Source organism: Malaclemys terrapin, chromosome 1 (assembly GCF_027887155.1).
Source record: "Malaclemys terrapin pileata isolate rMalTer1 chromosome 1, rMalTer1.hap1, whole genome shotgun sequence".
Taxonomy (NCBI): Eukaryota; Metazoa; Chordata; order Testudines; family Emydidae; genus Malaclemys; species Malaclemys terrapin.
Window position 1 is genome coordinate 347,748,320 of NC_071505.1, and position 19,611 is coordinate 347,767,930.

Sequence of the window (19,611 nt, forward strand, 5' to 3'; positions counted from 1 at the left end):
CTCATAAATCATTTGGGTGGTGGCAGCAAAAGCAGTAGTTAAGCTGGTAGTTAAGCTTAGAGGTTTTCATGCAGGCCCCCCACATCTGTACCCTAAAGTTCAGAGTGGGGAAGGAACCTTGACAGATGCTATGACTCTACAAGGGCATGTGACCCGGCCCCATAACTCTGGACTCCATCTTGGGGAGTCTGTAATTTTCCCACAAACTGGTCTGGGAACCAAGTTTTGAAACAAAGGGTTCCCGCCCTATGCTAAAGCTATATAAAGCAGGAAGTGACATCATCGGTGGTTCTTCACGCCACACTCAAGAGGACTCCTAGATTGTTAATAACGATAAAATATTTACCGTACTATTTGTTATAAAGCATGTAACCCCCCTCGCTGTGCTTCTCTCCCTTCACAGGCACCTTGAGCATTTCTGAGTCAAATCGATGCATCGACCACCTCATGGCAGCTTTCAACCTCACCCCCTCTGACCCTTCAACATTCATCTTAATGGGCATCCCTGGCCTGGAGGCTGCCCACATCTGGATATCCATCCCTTTCTCTACATTCTACATTATCAGCCTCTTGGGAAATTTCACACTTCTGTTTATTGTAGGTAAGGAACAGACCCTGCACAAGCCGATGTACCTGCTGCTCAGCATGCTGGCGCTCACAGACATCGTCACACCTACTTTCGTCGTGCCAAAGGCACTGTGTATATTTTGGTTCAATTTGAAAGGCATTACTGCAGTTGGCTGCCTCACCCAGATGTTCTTCCTCCACATGGTTTCTGTTATGCACTCAGGCACCCTCGTGACAATGGCCTTTGATCGCTACATTGCCATATGTAATCCTCTGAGATACGCCACCATCCTCAGCAGTGCACGACTAGCTAAGCTAGGGCTTGTAGGTTTGATAAGAGCTATTCTCTTCATTCTGCCCCTACCCCTGCTCATAAGTCAGCAGCCATTCTGTGCCAACCGCATTATCCCCCACACGCAGTGCGAGTACATAGCTGTGGTGAAGATGGTGTGTGGGGACATCACAGTAACCAGGATATATGCCATGGTGCTAATGTTTGTAATCAATGGGTTTGACCTGACGCTCATTGCCCTGTCCTACGGTCTGATCATCAGGGCAGTCCTCAGAATCTCCTCTGAGAACGGCCACCAGAAAGCCCTCAACACCTGCACAGCCCACATCTGTGTGATGCTGACATATTATATCCCTGGCCTCTTCTCCAATCTCACCAACCGGTTTGGTCAAGGCATCGCTCCCCATGTTCATATCATCTTGGCCGACCTCTATCTCCTCATCCCTCCCATGCTCAACCCTATCATTTATGGGGTCAGAACCAAAGAGCTTCGTGACAAAGTAATAAAATCCACCTGCAGAAGGTGATTGCCTGTGGCCACTGACTTTAAACCTGTGTGACAAGAGGGGGGGAAGCATATCTCCTCGTTAATCAAGGGCACCCTGTCTCAGTTTGGTTGAGCTAAGCATTGTGGAAGTTCATAGTCTGAGAAGTTCCTCCCACACAATATCTTATCACTCCATCACTAAGCACTGCTCTTTCTATTGCTGAGTTCCCTCTCTTTGACCATCACCTGACCTCTTTCATTGTCACCCATCAGCCTCCATCCCCACACACCCTGTTACTCAGCCTTTCCGTAACTCTAAGGCTATGTCTACACTACCGTGGTAAGTGAACCTACTCTCCGCAACTCCAGCTATGTGAATAACGTAGCTGGAGTCGACATACCTTAGATCAAGCTACTGCAGGGTCTACACCACGGGGCAGTCGATGGGAGAAAATCTCCCGTCAACTTATCTTACTCTTTTCATTGGGGGTCTGCAGTCGATTTGGTGGGTCTTTACTAGACCCGCTAAATCAACCGCCGGTGGATCAATCTCAGAGCGACGATCCCAGCTGTAGCATATACCTGCCCAAAGACTACCATAAAATACTGTAGCATTTTGATGCAAAGTGGTTTTCCATTAGTCCCTATGCGGTCATGGTTCTTGTTCAGTTTTACAAACAGAAGCTACACTTTCAGATAGCCAAAGAGAAAAAGAAAGAAACGGCAATGCTGAACTTCTTTATCATATGAACAGTGATCCTGTGAGCAAAATTTGCCTGATTTTTCTACGCCGAATCCATCAGGAAACCTGGAGGATAATCCTAATGTTTCAGGTGGAAAGTCCTAATACAGGAAAGCTGCTGCAGGAATTGAGGACATTCTACTAGAACTTACTGGTGAGAGTTGTGAAACCCTGTGTTTTTGAGAACTGGACTGCTGTATTTAACTACTACATCACCTTTGAGTACAAATAACTTACTGCTTTGCGCAGTTGATTTTGGAGTGGAACAGACTGAACTTTCCTTATGTCCCAGAGAGGGCTCTTTGTGATATCCCCATGCCCACAGAGCGGGGTTTCTTGTTTTCATGAACCTTTCCCATTCTTTTGTTCATTGTTCTTACAGTTGATGTTTAATACATTATATTTGGTTTGAACTTAATTTAGTGATCAGTGGGTCAGGGAAGCGTCCGGTGAGAGTACCCTGGAGTGGGGACACCCTAGCCCCTGTCCTAAGTGACCACGATGAGACTGGGGGTTTAGCCTCCCAGGAACCCGGGTCCAGCCGTGTCACCATTATGAGGGTTCTACCACACAGGAGAGTCCTTGAGGTCAGATAGGCCTGTGGGAAAAGGGAGTGGGGCCTCAGACCTTTTCCTCAGCGAATTCCCCTGGGGTAATGCAGAAGCCAGGAAAGTTCCCAACAATAGTTCCCCACTTACATTAGGGAACTGGGACAAACAGATGGGTTGGATTTTAGTGATGTGTAAAGAGATGTGTAACTTGTGAAATCTTCATATAAATGATAAAATCTGAAATGTGTAACTTTGGGGAGCACACTTTCTGAGTAAGGTGAATGTAACATCACTGCACAAGACGGCTTCCCAGAGACTGGTATTGGATAAAAGCGTTTTCCTGTACTATTTTATTATGGGGCTAGAATAGTAAACCTGACATTGTTTATTTGGCCTCTTGAACATTTGACTATTTCATAACAAATGAAAGCTTGGTTAAGCAATTGACTGCACAATTGATCAACAACCAGTATGAATCACTTGTTCCCCTCAGATTCAGTATTTAGACACAAGGAAGGCAGCCACAGAAATAATTCTCCTGAGCAAAAATCCCGATGAAGGTTATGAGCCTCCAGCATTAAAGACATTAATAGAAAAAATGAGTTTTGTTTTTCTCATGGTGCTCCAAAGAAAGATTCTGGATACGGTAAATGCTGGTTCAAAATGGCTACGATCTAAAGACAGAGATGTATATGAAGCAGCAGGATTACTTCCCAATGTCAATGAGTTTGTAGCTATATTTCAAATTGAGTTAAAAGAAGCCAAACGTTCAGCAAGTAAATTAACAGGCAAATGGGAAAGAGAAATCATGTCTGAAGAGAAGTGCTTGAGAAGGGCAAAAATTCAGGGGAGCAGCTTGTTTTATGGTAGACCAGGGAGGAGAGCAGTCCTGCTCCCAGCAGCTCCAGGGGAGATGAGCTGAGGGAAGGCAGAATCTCCCCCTGAAAAACTGCCCAAAGGTCCCTCTCTGAGGGAAGGGAGGGCCTGCTGCAGGGACAGCCTGAGAGGGAAGCACTAATCTCTCATATGAATGCGGGACTTGATTGATCCCCTTTATTTGCTCTTTGGACTGCTCCAGCAGGGGAGAGCCTGGGCACTGAGCTGGCCCTCAGAGGTCCAGCCGTACCACAGGAAGAGGCAGTTGCTGCCTGAGAAGAAAGGAGTAAGACCTTGTTACATGCAACCACGAGAAGGTTCCTTGGGGTGAGCAGACACCCTTCATGCTGCTTTACCCCAGATGGAGACCTTGGGACATTGGCAGGGAAGTGGTAGCAAGTGGCCTGGGTAGGCAGCAGGTATAATAGGCCAGGGTAGATTAAACCTCCCTAGGCCATGCAGCCCCCAACCTTTGAGAGAGGAGAAACCTGGTCTGTGGTGTCCTGGCCTGCGCTACACCCCCGATGTCCCCTCCTGCTTTTTCCCTATGGCCCCTCCCACACTCCACCTCTTCTTGTCCCTGCTCCGCCCCTCTGCCGAGGCCCCCTTTGCTTATCACTGAATCCTTCCTCTCCTCCCCCAAGAGGCCCCCACAGCCCACCACTCACCAAGCCTCTCCCCTCCTCCACTGGCCCGTGGGGTCATCCGTTCCCCACGGTGTTGGCTCTAGTCCAGACTCCCTCCTGTCCTCCACCCCCTCCTCCATGGCCCCACTACCTGCAGCTCACTGAGTCCCTCCTGTCCTCCATCCCCCTCCCTCATGCTCCCCCCACCTGCCATTAGCTGTGTCCTTCCTCTCCTCCACTCCCCTGCTCACTAAATATCTCCTCTCCTCCACTCTCCTTTTCCCATGCCCCTTTGCCCACCGTTTGCTGAGTCCCTCCTCTCCTACAGACCAGCCTCCCCTCCCCTGAGGCCCCTATCATCTGTTGTTTGCCAGTGAAAAACTGAACTATGTTTAAAAGTGGGCCCTGGCCCCCCGTGTTCCAGCCCCCTTAGCTGAGTTGCTCCAGCATCAGCAGACATAACAGCAGGAGGAGTCTCACAGCTGGGCCAGGTATAGGAGCCAGACATCAACCAAAGAGCAGAGGCATGCAAATGCCGTAGGTGAGTAAGTGGCACAAAGTCCAAAGAAGGAGAAAAAGTGAACTAGGGACACTGGAATAAGCAAATTTATGTCTTGGTCTTTCTCATTTATATTGGAATATTCCAAGACATGGTCATTTTTACATTACAGTGAACCGGCAGATGCAGTTTTCTGCTTTACTTACAGATTTCCAGTGGTTTGAGAGACTCTGCATTCACTGAAAATGGAGTAAAATACAGGAAAAAAAGCTTCTGTCATAAATATCAAGGGAAGGGTAACAACATTTATTTATGCAGTAACATAAAATCCCTCCTGGCCAGAGGTACAGAATCACTTACCTGTAAGGGGTTAATCAGTTCAATTAACCTAGTTGGCACCTGACCAGAAGGACCAATGGGGAAAGAAGATACTTTCAAATCTGGAGGGGGGGGTTGTTTGTGCTCTTCGTTTTGTTCCCTCTCGGGACAAAGAGAGAGACCACGCAGGTAACCCAGCTCCTAAAAAGATCATGAACTAATACATCTAAAATTACAGAAATTGTAAGTAATAGCAAGGAAATGCATTAGATTATCTTTTGTTTTAGCTCGTGAATTTTCTCTAAGAGAGAGTTTTATTCCTGTTTTTTTGTAACTTTGAAGCTAAGCCTAGAGGGGAATCCTCTGTGTTTTAAATCTTTTTATTTACGCTGTAAAGTTACCTTCCATCCTGATTTTACATAGGTGCTTCTTTTACTTTTTTCTTTATAATAAAGTTCTTTTAAGAACCTGATTATTTTTAGTGTCTAAAAATAAAGGGTCTGGTCTGTACTTTTATTAAAGGCAATTGGTTGGTATATTATTCTCAAGCATCCCCAGGAAAGGGGTGGGGAAGGGGCTTGGGGGGATATTTTGGGGAAATAGGAACTCCAAATGGTCCTTTTCCTGAATCTTTGTCTAAATCACTTGGTGGTGGCAGCAATACCTTCCAAGAACAAGGAAAGGATTTGTGCCTTGGGGAAGTTTTTAACCTAAGCTGGTAGAAATAAGCTTAGGGGGTCTTTCATGTGGGTCCCCACATCTGTACCCCAGAGCTCAGTGTGGGGAGGGAACCCTGACAGCTTCATAAACATATACAATCTGCCTGCAGGGCATTTTGGCCCCGAGAGTGGTGAAGGAATCACACAGTGAGTAGAGAAGTCCCATGGTTCTAGTTCTGTTGCAGGATAGCACAACCCATTTCTGCATCAATTTCTGAAAGATCAACACAGTATTGAAATTCAATACTTACCCGAACTGGTCACCCTTGCAGGGAAGTGGCACTATATTTGAAAGAATGCATAGAATCAACTGAAGAAAAAACCTTACATGAACCAAACTATACCATAGAATAATAATAAGAAATTAGCAGTATGGATATCACCTGACCAGGGTGGTGATACTGACTGTGAAAATGACAGGGACTTAAGAGGCTATACAAATAAAAAACTCAGTAATAGTGTGTGTGTGTGTGGGGGGGGGTTCAGCTATCCCTATATTGATGGGGTACATGTCACCTCAGCACGGGATGCAGTGACAAAGTTTCTTGACACCTTAAATGACTGGTTCATGGAGCAGCTAGTCCTGGAACCCATAAGAGGAGAGGCAATTCTTGATTTAGTCCTAAGTGGAGCACAGGATCTGGTCTAAGGGATGAATATAGCTGGACCACTTTGTAATAGTGACCAGAACATCACAAAATTTTACATCCTGTTTGGGGTGGCACATCCCAGCAGCCCACCATGGTAGCATTTAATTTCAGAAAGCGGGCCTACACAAAATTGAGGAAGTTAGTTAAACAGAAATGAAAAGGCACAGTGCCAAAAGTGAAATCCCTGCAAGCCGCATGGAAACTTTTTAAAGACATCATAATAGATGCTCAATTGAAATGTATACCACACATTAAAAAATACAGTAAGAAGACCAAAAAGGGCCGTTGCAGAGAAAATTAATGAATTCTTTGCATCGGTCTTCATGGCTTGGAATGTGAGGGAGATTCCCAAACCTGAGCCATTCTTTTTAGGTGACAAATTTGAGGAACTGTCCCAGATTGAGGTATTATTAGAAGAAGTTTTGGAACAAATAGATAAATTAAACAGCAGTAAGTCACCAGGACCAGATGGTATACTGAGGCAACTACTGTTTAACATATTCTTAAATGATCTGGAGAAAGGGGTTAAAAGTGAGGTGGCAAGGTTTGCAGATGATACAAAATTACTCAAGATATTTATGTCCTAAGTAGACTGCAAAGAGTTACAAAGGTATCCTGCAAAACTGGGTGACTGGGCAATAAAATGGCAGATGAAATTCATTGTTGAGAAATACAAAGTAATGCACATTGGAAAACATAATCTCAACTACACATATATAATGATGGGGTTGAAAATAGCTGTTACCATTCAAAAAAGAGTTCTCGGAGTCATTGCGGATAGTTCTCTGAAAACATCCACAAAATGTCTAGCAGCACTCAAAAAAGCTAGCAGAACGTTGGGAATCATTAGGACAAGGATAGGTAATGAAATAGAAAATAGCATATTGCCTCTGTATAAACCAATGGTACACCCACATCTTGAATCTGCATTCAGATGTGAGCACCCCATCTCAAAAAAGATAGATTAGAATTGGAAAAGGTACAGAGAAGGGCAACAGAAATGATTAGGGGTATGGAACACATACCATATGAGGAGAGATTAATAAGACTGGGATTTTTCAGCTTGGAAAAGATACAACTGAGGGGGGATACGATAGAGGTCTATAAAATTATGACTGATGTGGAGAAGGTAAATAAGAAACTGTTAATTATTCTTTCTCATAACACAAGAACTAGGGGTCACCAAACTAAATTAATAGGCAGCAGGTTTAAAATGAACAAAAGGAGGTATTTCTTCACACAACACACAGTCAACCTGTGGAACTCTTTGCCAGAGGATGTTGTGAAGGCTAAGACTACAACAGGGTTCAAAAAGGAACTAGATACGTTCATGGAGGATAGGTCCATAAGTGGCTATTAGCCAGGATGGGCAGGGATACAAAACCATGCTCTCAAGTGTCCCTAGTTTCTGTTTTTCAGAACCCGGGAAAGGTCAACAGAGGTGGATCACTTGATGATTACCTGTTCTGTTCATTCCCTCTGAAGCACCTGGCATTGACCACTGTCACAGGACAGGATACAGGGCTAGATGGGCCATTGATCTGACAGAGGATGGCCATTCTTATGTTCTTATAAAGAGTAATTTTTTAAGGGTTCCTTTGTCAGAGGTTTTCCTTACCCTTCTGGAGTCACGCCATGATGGGAACGTATTTCCTGATCCTGAGCTGAATATTTAGCTAATGCATATCACTGTATGGTTGCTAGAATGTAACACATAAGTGTGTATCTGCTTGTAATTGTATTTTCGATGAAATCAGCACCAAGTTCCCTTTGGACTAATAAAGGAATCCTTGTGTGGAAACTTATTTGTGCTAAACCTGAATATATTTAGTAGGGAAATTATTTCCAATATCTGGCTTTCTGGTCATATTGCGCAGGGACTGGAACCACTTTAAGGAAGTTCTGAAGGAACGGGGAGAACGGCTGATCGAGAAGATGGAGGCTGACACCCCGGTGAGAGTATGCGTAGAACCAGCAGAGTTGGTAGGAACAGGGGAGGAAAAAGATGATGCTGTGGACGACACTTCCAGCCAGTTCACTGGGCGTGCGGCAACCACAGCCCTTGATAGCATCCAGAATGCATTCACACGGGGAGTGGCTATCCTGACCTGCAACGCAATTCGGGAACGAGGGGCAGACCAGATGATCAGTCATGACTAAGGTTAAGATTTTGTCAGAGTTATTTTTAGGTAAAGTCAAGGACAAATTGCGGGCAATAAAGAAAAAAACATGGACGTCTGTGACCTGTCTGTGACTTACTAAAAATAAGGCAGGGGGACTCACAGAGGGATTATTAAAGCCCGATCACGAGGATGAGAACCCGAGCCTCATTTCTGGAGGTGGGAAGGTCCAGCACATGTGGCCGCCACAGCTAACAGCGCCGTGGCCCCCGCAGCAGCCCCAGCAACACAGAGATCCGGGGCCCCAGAGAGCTGAGAGCTGTTGGCTCCTTGGCCACCCATGAGGGGGGATATGATTGCTATCTTTAAATATATCAGAGGGATAAATACAAGGGAGGGAGAGGAATTATTCCAGCTTAGTACTAATGTGGACACGAGAACAAATGGATATAAACTGGCCGTGGGGAAATTCAGGCTTGAAATTAGACGAAGGTTTCTGACCGTCAGAGGGGTGAAATATTGGAACGGCCTTCCGAGGGAAACGGTGGGGGCGACGGACCTGTCTGGTTTTAAGATTAAGTTAGATAAGTTTATGGAGGGAATGGTTTAATGGTAAAACATAGTAGTCAAGGAAAACCAAGCAATGGTACGTAAATAGTATAATGGCCAACAGGGGTCAGGCTAGAGACTCTTGCCTACATGCTCGGGGTCTTACTGATCGCCATATTTGGGGTTGGGAAGGAATTTTCCTCCAGGGTAGATTGGCTGAGCCTCTGGAGGTTTTTCGCCTTCCTCCGCAGCATGGGGCAGGGATCACTAGCAGGAGGGTCTCTGCCGATTGAAGTCACTGAAACACAGGATTGGGGACTTCAACGGCAGAGTCCAGGGAAGGGTTTTGTGGCCTGCAGCATGCAGGGGGTCAGACCAGATGATCATAATGGTCCCTTCTGACCTTAAAGTCTATGAGTCTATGAGTCTATGAGATCTGAGAGATCGGGGGCCCCGCCGGCTGACAGCTCTGGCACCGCCGCCCCGGGGCTGAAGTGGAAAATGTCCTGGAGGTCTCTGAAAGTCACGGAATCCGTGACTTCCATTACATAATGTTATCCTTAGCCATGCCTATGAATAACTCTCTGTGGTGGAACCCCAGTGACTGAGGCAGTGGCCACACTTTTGGCAGGAGGTACAACAGATCCAGACAGTAAAGCTGTTCACCCCATGGCTCAGAGTGTCAGCTGGCTGCTGTTAAGTGCTGAAGGCTGGAAAGTTGTTGCCTCCGTAACGCTGTTCAGGCTGCTCAGAGCTTCTGTCCTTGGAGCTCCAGTGTAATCAGGATTCACAGATAAGGCAGCCAGCTAATTCAGCAGACATCGATGTTACTCATAAAGAAAGACCGCAGGCACGGTTCGGTGACAAAGGCACTTGGCCAGGTTTATTGCCCTCTAGGCATAGTCCTAGCACCCTGGCTATGAGCCAAATGAGCAAATAAGCTTATGAAATTCCTTTCCCGGATGGTAATATTCCAAGAAATCCTTACTGATCAAAGACCTAACTTCACTATACAACTAATGAAAGAACTGTGCAATCTATGAAGGGTAAAGACATTAAGAACGTCGATCTACCATCCCCAAAGTGATGGGTTGGTAGAGTGATTTCACATAAGTTTGATTGTGACATTAAAGAAGTTTGTAGCCCCGATTGCAAAGACTGGGACCAACTCTTCCCCCACCTTATTTTGCTATCAGGAAGGTGCCTCGAGCCTCCAAGTTTTCTCTTTGAACTGTTGTATGGTAAGAAAATTGCTCAAGACTTTGTGGGCATTCGCTAGAAGAATTTTGCTAAATGTATAACAGGTACAAGAGAAGGCCTATAACAAAGGGGTTCAGCTGCGAGTGTTCAGACTGGGGGACTGAATGTTGTTACTATCAAGTTTGCTGTTCAAATTACTGGTTCAATAGCAGGGACTGTTTGAGGTAGTGGGGCATGTGGGCCCCGTTCACTCTGAGGGCCAGCAACCAGAGAAGAAAAAGGAGACTGAGATAAGAACATAAAATTGGCCATACTGGGTCAGACAAATGGTCCATCTAGTCCAGTATCATGACAGAGGCCAATGCAAGGGGCTTCAGAAGGAAAGAACAGAACAGGGCTATTATCGAGGGATCCATCTCCTGTCGTCCAGTCCCATCATCTGGAAATCAGAGGCTAGGACACCCAGAACATGGGGTTGCGTCCCTGAACATCTTGGCTAACAGCCATTGATGGACCTATCCTCCATGAACTTATCTAGTTGATTTTGAACCCCATTATATTTTTGGCCTTCACAACATCCCTTGGCAATGAGTTCCACAGGTTGACAGTGTGTTGTGTGTAGTATTTCCTTTCTTTGTTTTAAACCTGCTGTCTATTAATTTCCTTGGGTGACTCCTGGTTCTTGTGTTAAGTGAAGGATAAACAAGACTTCTGTATTCATTTCTTCCACACCATTCATGAATTTATAGACCACTATCTTATCCCCTCTTATCGTCTCTTTTCCAAGCTGAAAAGTCCCAGTCTTTTAAATCTCTCCTCAGATGGAAGCTGATCAGTTTTGTTCCCCTTCTCTATTCATTTTCCATTTCTAATATGTCTGTTTTGAGATGAGGAGAACAGAATTGCACGCAGTACCCATGGTGGGGGACTAAATAGTGGCATTATTATACTTTCTATCTTCCTATTTATCCCTTTCCTAATGGTTCCTAACATTCTGTTAGCATTCTTGACTGCTGCTGCACACTAAGTACAGATGCCCCCCGGGTTATGCAAAACCCGATTTACGCAAATCTGCAAGCTAGACATAGTTTTTTTTTTTTTTTTTTTTTTGCGTAATGGTCGGGTATATGTTTCTGATTTATGCAAAATTCAAGTTACGCAAGGCATTCTGGAACGGAACACTTGCATAAGTCGAGGAGTGTCTGTAGATGTTTTCAGAGAGCTATCTATGACGACCCCAAGATCCCTTTCTTGAGTTGCAAGAGCTAATTTAGACCCTATCGTTTTATATGTATAGTAGGGATTATGTTTTCTAATGCGCATTACAGATATCATTTGAATATTTAAAAAGCCTAGGAGGGGATCCTCCTCATAAGCTCATTGTGACACTGTTCCCCCTATTCTTCATAGTTTTATGATTATGATATAATTACAACATAATTATGATTCATTTTGTCCAAGGTATGTCTTGTCAGTGTCACTGGAAAAGTTTTGATTTGCAAAAAAGGATTATTCTATTTCTGTGCATATATCATTTTTGTATCTGAGGTTATGAATATTGGCTATGTATCTGTATTTCAAATGTAGTTACACCTGGGTGACACCCACTAGGCAAAATGCCTCCAGTCAGGACAGCTGGTTGTGAAGGGCCAATTCCGGGTACTGGGCCATTAGGGGAAACAAGAAACCTTAAGGGGAAACTTATCCCCCACCTGGTGAACCTTCCTGAGAACGCTCCAGACAGCCTATGGGTAATGGCTGCTATGACTCAGAAGGACATGCAAGAGCATGTGACCAGACCACATGATACTGAGCTCCATTTTGGGTACCTGTATTTTTCTACAAACTGGACTGGGAACTGTTTATGGAACAAAGGATTCCAGCCAGAGGTTAAAGCTATAAAAGGTGGGGTGTGACATCACTTAGTGGCCTCACTCCCCACACAAGAGAACTCCTGGCAACACATGAGGAAGAAAGACCGAACTGGGGAAAGTGCTGGTCCCAGGCTAAAAACATTTCTAGCCTGTGTATGGAAACCTGGTGGACTGCTTGTATCACCAGCCAGGGTGAGAAATTGTTAATTCATATCCAAACTAACCAGCATTTTAGGCTTAGTTTGCGTTTTTGTTGATTTGCTAGCTAATCTGCTTTGATCTGTTTCTATCACTTATAATCACTTAAAATCTATCTTTTTGTAGAGGGTCCTGTGGCACCTTATAGACTAACAGATGTATTGGAGCAATGTATTGCTCCAATACATTTGTTAGTCTAAAAGGTGCCACAGGACCCTCTGTTGCTTTTTACAGATCCAGACTAACACGGCTACCCCTCTGACACTTATCTTTTTGTAGTTAAACTTGTTTTTTGCTTTCTCTAAACCAGTGTGCCTTTGAGTGAAGTGTCTGGGAAAAATCTCTGTGTGGTTAACACAGGTGCTTGTTGAATATCTTTCCCTCATCAAGGGGAGGGCAAACTCTGGTAATGAGTTTATATTGTACAGATCTCTGTGTAGTGCAAGATAGTATAATTTTGGGTTTATACTCTACTGGGAGGGGGGCAGTAAGCCTGAGACACTGGGAAATTGGCTGGTGTCTGCTGTTTGTATTTGGGTGGCCTAGGTAGGTCCGTTTGGGATTGTGGTGTCATCTGCTAAATACTAACCAGTATTTTAGGCTTAGTTTGCATTTTTGTTGATTTGCTAGAAAATCTGCTTCGATCTGTTTGGTATCATAATTGCTTAAAATCTATCTTTCTGTAGATAAACTTGTTTTTTGCTTCACCTAAACCAGTGTGCCTTTGAGTGAAATGTTTGGGGAATATCTCAGCTTGGTTAACACATGCTTGTGGCATATCCTTCCCACATCAAGGGACAGATGAACTCATAAGAACAGAAGAACAGAAGAATGGCCATGCTGGATTGGACCAAAGGTCCATCTAGCCTAGTATCCTGTCTTCCGACAGTGGCCAGTACCAGGTGCCCCAAGCGGGAATGAACAGAACAAGTAACCATCAAGTGATCAATCCCCTGTCGCCCATTCCCAGCTTCTGGCAAACAGAGGCCAGGGACACCATTCCTGCCCATTCTGGCTAATAGCTATTGATAGACCTATGCTCCATGAATTTATCTAGTTCTTTTTTGAACCCTGTTATAGTCTTGGCCTTCACAACATCCTATGGCAGGGAGTTCCACAGGTTGACTGTGCATTGTATGAAAAAATACTTCCTCTTATTTGTTTTAAACCTACTGCCTATTAATGGAATGGATATTACAACTGCATGGGCGGTATGCAGAGGTACACTACTACGATCAATTAAGAACGGTTTTTGGTCCCGTAACTTGTGGCAGCATTTCCACACAGAATGCAGATGGTGGTATATTACACCCCCCCCCCCCCGCCCAAAAAAGCCATCATCAATTCCTAGGCTGAACACATTGCAAGACTCTGTTTGGCCTGACAATCTGAGCCTCTGGTATCAGCAAATCATTTCTTCACTCCCAGAGGAAGGCTCTCAAACTGAAGATCTCCAGGGGTTTCTGCATGCGGCTGACCACAGGAATATTATCCTCAGTAAGGTCTAGCCTGCCATTGAGACACCTCTAGAGAGCTCTAAAACGGCCAAAGGCACATTCAACTACCATACGGCACCTGCTCAGCCTGTTGTTAAAACGCTCCTTGCTGCTGTCCAGGTGCCCAGTGTTAGGTTTAATGAGCCAGGACTGTAAGGGGTAAGCCGGATCTCCCAGGATTACTATGGGCATTTCCACATCCCCCACTGTGATCTCGTGGTCTGGAAGGAAAGTCCCCGCCTGCAGCTTTCTGTACAGGCCACTGTTCCTGAAGAGGAATGTGTCATGCACCTTTCCAGACCAGCCTGCGTTGATGTCTGTGAAACGCCCACGGTGATCCACAAGCACTTATACCACCACGGAGAAGTATCCTTTCCTATTGCTGTACTCTGATGCAAGGTGGTCTGGGGCTAAAATTGGAATGTGTGTACCATCAATTGCACTGCCACAGTTAGGGAAACCCATCTCTGCAAAGCCATCCACTATTTCATGCCCATTTCCCAGAGTCATGGTCTTCCGTAGCAAGATGCGATTTATTGCCCTGCACACTTGGAGTAATACAGCCCCAACAGTGGATTTCCCCCCTCCAAATTGATTTGCAACTGACCGGTAGCAGTCTGGATTCACCAGTTTCCACAAAGCGATTGCAACACGCTTCTCTACTGAAAGGGCAGCTCTCATTCTGGTGTCCATGTGCCGCAGGTTGGGGGCCAACTCAGCACATAGCTCCAGGAAGGTTGCTTTACACATCCTAAAGTTCTGTACCCACTGGTCTTCATCCCACATCTGCATGACAATGCGATCCCACCAATCAGTGCTTGTTTCCCTAGCCCAAAAGCGACAATCTACCGTGTGCAGCTGCTCTGTGAATGCACAAAGCACTGATAAGTTGCTGCTGTCCATATCAGGCAGAATGTCGGGCACCTACGAGTCGTCCTCTGTCAGTAGCTTCGTGAGTAACTGTGCTGCCATACGCGATGTCCTCACAAAAGTTAACAGCGCATAGGAGAAACGTGTGGGATCCATCCTATCTCAGTGCAGATGTTGGTGCACACTACAAAGACTGTTTGGAAAAACAGCACGAAAGGAAGCCGGAAACCATTGTAGGGCTGGGACACAAAGAAGTGCATGACGGGACATTTTGCATGTCCCAGGATGCACCACGCTCCATTTGTACCTTTGCACAACACCTAGCGACACATGGTTGTGACAGGTTGGATCACAGAAACTCCCTTGGGGACTGCCAACTGATGTGTTGAGACTACCTCTGAGCCTGTTTTCCCTTGGGACTTCAGTGCCCTGCCTGGTTTGAGCCAGACACGCTAGCTTGCTACAAACACAGCCCCAGGTCTGAACAACATCCCACAAAAGCTGCAGACTTAACTGAAAACAGCCTAAGAAGTGTTCCTGTCTCCAACACTCAGATGCCCAGCTCCCACTGGGGTCCAAACCTCAAATAAATCCATTTTCCCCTGTATAAAGCTTATACATAGTAAACTCATACATTGTTCACCCTCTATAACACTGCTAGAGAGGTATGCACAGCTGTTTGCTCCCCCGGGCATTAATACATACTTTGGGTTAATTAATAGGTAAAAAGTGATTTTATTAACTACAAAAAGTAGGATTTAAGTGGTTCCAAGTAATAACAGACAGAACAAAGTGAATTACCAAGCAAAATAAAATAAAACACACAAGTCTAAACCTAGTACAGTAAGAAAATGATTACAGATGAAGTCTCACCCTCAGAGGAGTTCCAGTAAGCTTCCTTTTACAGACTAGCCACCTTCTAGTCTGGGTCCAGCAATCACTCACACCCCTGTGGTTACTGTCCTTTGTTCCAGGTTCTTTCAGATATCCTTTGGGGGTGGAGAGGCTACCTCTTGAGCCAGCTGAAAACAATATGGAGGGGGTCTCCCAGGGGCTTAAATAGACTGTGGTTAGAGACCCACTCCTCTCTCCAATGCAGAATCCAGCTGCAAGCTGGAGTTTTGGAGTCACATGGGCAAGTCACATGACCATGCATGACTCAGAACTTTACAGGTAGCAGCCATTGTTCACAGGCTACTTTGACCGTCCCAAGTTCAAAGTCAGGAGATAGCCGCTCCACCCCCAAAGGATACCAATGTGGATTGGAGTCTTCCAAGGTGCCATTGTCCGCTAAGTGTTTCTTGACTGGGCACTTGCAAATTCCTTTTATAAGAAACTGACCAAATGCCTTACTAAGGCTACTTAAAATCAAACAAGTACACAGCCAATATTCACAACTTCGAATACAAAAATGATACATGCATACAAATAGGATGAATAGATTCAGTAGATTATAACCTTTACAGGGATATGTTACATGGCATATGTAGCATAAAACATATTCCAGTTATGTCATATTTACATTGATAAGCATATTTCCATAAAGCATTATGGGGTGCAAAGTCATAACGGTGTCACCAGGCACTGTGGGATACATACTCACAGTGCATTGCTCACGCTGTCGTCAATGGTGCCCTGAATGTGGACATGATCGATTGACAGAGGAAGCAAATGTAGACTAGCTTTGGCGACTTTGCTTTTGTCGATTTTTTCATGTCGACATTAGTTTCATCGACAAAACTTGGTAGTGTAGACAAGCATTGTAAATGCTGCTGACTGCCTTGGTCTCCATCCCCCAGTGAGCTGTCCCCCCTCAACAGCCCCTCTCCCATTGTTCCAGCCCTTAAACACTGTCTGAACCTCTCTCTAGAGCGTGGAGATCAGTAGCTCATGTTGTCTCATATGTAAGGGTCCAGCAAGGAATAGGTGGCTGGTGTTTTTCAACTCCCAGGTCAGCAGCACTGGAGCCAGCACTGATCTTTCACTTGACAAACACTCTGATTATCCTCGCCCGAAGGTGTTTGCTTTTCACGCTGTACACAATTGGGTTCATCAGGGGTGGGACGAGCAGGTAGATGTAGCCCAGGACAATCTGTAGTAAGGGAGAAGAGCCCTTCCCCAATCTGTGTATCAAAGACAAGCCGATATCTGGTGTGTAGAAGAGCAGGACAGCGCAGAGGTGGGAGACACAGGTGTTCAGGGCCCTGAGGCACTCCGTGTGTGATGCAACACTCAGCACAGTTTTGAGGATCATCACATAAGAGAAGAAAATGAGCAGTGAATCCAATCCCACCGTGAAGACTGTAAGAAACAAGCCATAGATGTAGTTAACTGTGATATCCGAACAAGCCAGCTTCATAACATCCTGGTGCAGGCAGTAGGAATGGGAAAGGACATTGGCTCGACAGTATTGGAACCGTTTCAGGAGAAAGGGGAATGGGAATGATACGGCCACCCCTCTTAGCACACACACCAGTCCCATCTTGGCTATTCTCGGCAGGGTTAAGATGGAAGCATATCTCAGAGGGTTAGAGATCGCGACGAAGCGGTCAAATGCCATCAGCAAGAGTATGGAGGATTCAATGAATGCAAATGAGTGGATGAAGAACAGCTGGGCAAAACAGGCATCGACGCTGATCTCGCTAGAGTTAAACAAATATATGCCCAGTATTGTAGGCATGGTGGATATCGATAAGCCAAGGTCTGTGGCAGCCAACATGGAAAGGAAAATGTACATGGGCTCATGCAGGCTTGGATCTGTTTTTATAATGAACAGAATGGTTGAATTTCCCAATATTGAAAAAACATAAATGAAGCAGAAGGGGATGGAGATCCAGAGATGGATGTTTTCCTGCCCAGGTACCCTGGTGAGAAGGAACATTGCGTATTTGAGTTTGGTGTCATTGACTGTTGACATAATGTACAGGGCAAGTTTCCAGGAGTTTTGGACCTTCCTTCCTGAAAGGAAAAAGAACAGGAGACAAGGTGATATTTAATGAGACATCTTTCTGCTCTCAGTGCAAGTCTAGAGACTCCCAGGAGCTCAAGGAAGATCAGCAAAAACATAGTCATGAATTTACACCTCCAATAAGAAGATAGGCATTGCCAGACTGGATCAGACCTGCAGTCCATCTAGCTCAGTATCTAGTGGCCAGTTCTAGATACTTCAGTGGAAGGTGGAAGAAGCCCTGTAATAGGCAGCTATGAGATTACCTGCTCCCAGGAAAAGTTTCCCTCGACACCCACTAGTAATACATATATTGTGGTGTAAATCAGGAACGTTGTGGGCCCTTCCAAGACTTTTTAAAACAGTCCTCAATACTGGAATTGGATTTTCTGGTTACCCATATACACATCCAGCCACTCTTTGAAAGGTTCTAAGCTCTTGGCCCCATTGATATCTTGTGGCTTTGAGTACTGCAGCATACTAGAACATTCTGATTTTACAATTGTGACCTGCACACAGACACCCTTTCTGGTTCTAAACTTCTGATTGTGGCCCATTGTATCATGACGTGTGTAAACACATGGCAAATGCATGGTGAAAATGGTCATTGTATTTATCTGCCCTGCATAGAAGCTATTCATAAACATCTTTCATTACCTCATTATATATTATTTTCTCACCTCCTGAGAGTCCAAATTATGCTACTGTCTCTTAAGGTACATGGGGTAAATTCTTAGGGACAGTTTCTTAATTCAATAATGGTGACTTCAACTATGTCACTCCACGTTTAAATGTGTACATTTGATCAGAACTGGGTTCTATTAACTTTCCCTTACCAAGTTCTCCCAGTGACCCCCAAGAATCCCTCCAAGAAAAGTTGAAGTTCTTTGCCTGGCCTATGTTGTCTGAATCCAGAGATGTGGATCATCCTACAGGCTTCTCTTCGTCCTCACAGTATGACCAGTGCAAACACTAGGTTTCCCCTAATATCCAGTTGAGTGTCCAAGTTACTCCTGCCATGCGTGTGTAAGAGGTGATGTGTGTAAATTTCATACAACCACTATAACACTCCTCTTTCCTACACCTCAGCCCTATACTACTGAAACACAGACTTGGAGAGGTATTGCAGAGGGATTGTGTACATAACCCTAAATGTAAGTGTTAGAACCAACTTCTGGTCAGTAACCAGGAGACAGTATCATCCAACTGTTCACTGAACAAAGAGTTAACAGCACAAACCCCTTGCACACAGTATGTGGAGCACTTCTGAAATACTTTCTAAAGCAAAAGCCATTAAGCAGTAAAGTTTCCACTGCTCCTTCCTGTAGAGATTCCAACAACTCTGCTGCTGGCTTTTGATATACAGGCATGTCATGAATGTTTGATTTGTAATATCTGTATTACAATGAGAAGCTTTGACACAACATTCACACACCTGTACTTTAGTACACACATGTGAACCCATTATTTCCCCTCTGATCTGCTTTCAGAGGTGATTTCTGAGGATAGAGTGGGACTTAAAATGTAGCGTCTGTCATCTTGTTTTTCTCAGAATCTGAAAAGATCGCAGCGTCTCAGCCCTCATTCAGTCACTTGTCAGTAAACAAAAGCCTAATAACTCCTCTGTCCCTGGGTTAATAGCTGACTGGTTCTCCTCAGGTTCTGTTCTGTCAGTCTGTAGCCTCCATCCGGAGTATCTGCAGCTTTGAATTCCTGTATTCACAACTGAGCCAGGGAGTAACATCTTTGAAAATGGCTCTGGGAAACCAGAGCAGGGGCAGGGATGCTGGTTGCCCTGTATCTCTGATGGGTCTCTACAGGGCATTCTAGATCCCTCAGCCAGTCAGAAAACAGACATACGCCCTATCAGACCTGTTACCACAGAGCTACATAGCTCTGAATTCCTGCCTTCACAATCGAGCCAGAGAATAAAACCTTGAAAATGCATTTGCTGATTAAATTTCCAGGAGCAAATAAACCTGAGGTGATTTGGGAACTAGTCAGAGATATTCTGTGGGGTCTCTTCTCCC

At 45.0% G+C, this 19,611-nt stretch overlaps 2 protein-coding genes across 3 annotated transcripts; one reads left to right on the forward strand and one right to left on the reverse strand.

The window, feature by feature from the left end:
- Positions 1 to 447: 447 nt before the first annotated feature.
- Positions 448 to 1,386, forward strand: LOC128830199 (olfactory receptor 52N4-like). The gene has a single exon (XM_054015985.1). The coding sequence runs from the start codon at positions 448 to 450 to the stop codon at positions 1,384 to 1,386; it is 939 nt and encodes a 312-aa protein (XP_053871960.1).
- A 6,542-nt stretch (positions 1,387 to 7,928) lies between these two features.
- On the reverse strand, positions 7,929 to 17,551 carry LOC128830202 (olfactory receptor 51G2-like). 2 transcript variants are annotated; one of them, XM_054015989.1, is made up of 2 exons: positions 16,625 to 17,551; positions 7,929 to 7,949 (listed from the first exon to the last, which is right to left on the reverse strand). In XM_054015989.1, exons 1-2 carry the CDS (start codon positions 17,549 to 17,551, stop codon positions 7,929 to 7,931), a joined length of 948 nt encoding a protein of 315 aa, XP_053871964.1. The 2 variants fall into 2 exon arrangements, with proteins under 2 accessions (XP_053871964.1, XP_053871963.1); XM_054015988.1 differs by lacking the exon at positions 7,929 to 7,949 and having other exon boundaries at positions 16,616 to 17,551.
- Positions 17,552 to 19,611: the final 2,060 nt, after the last annotated feature.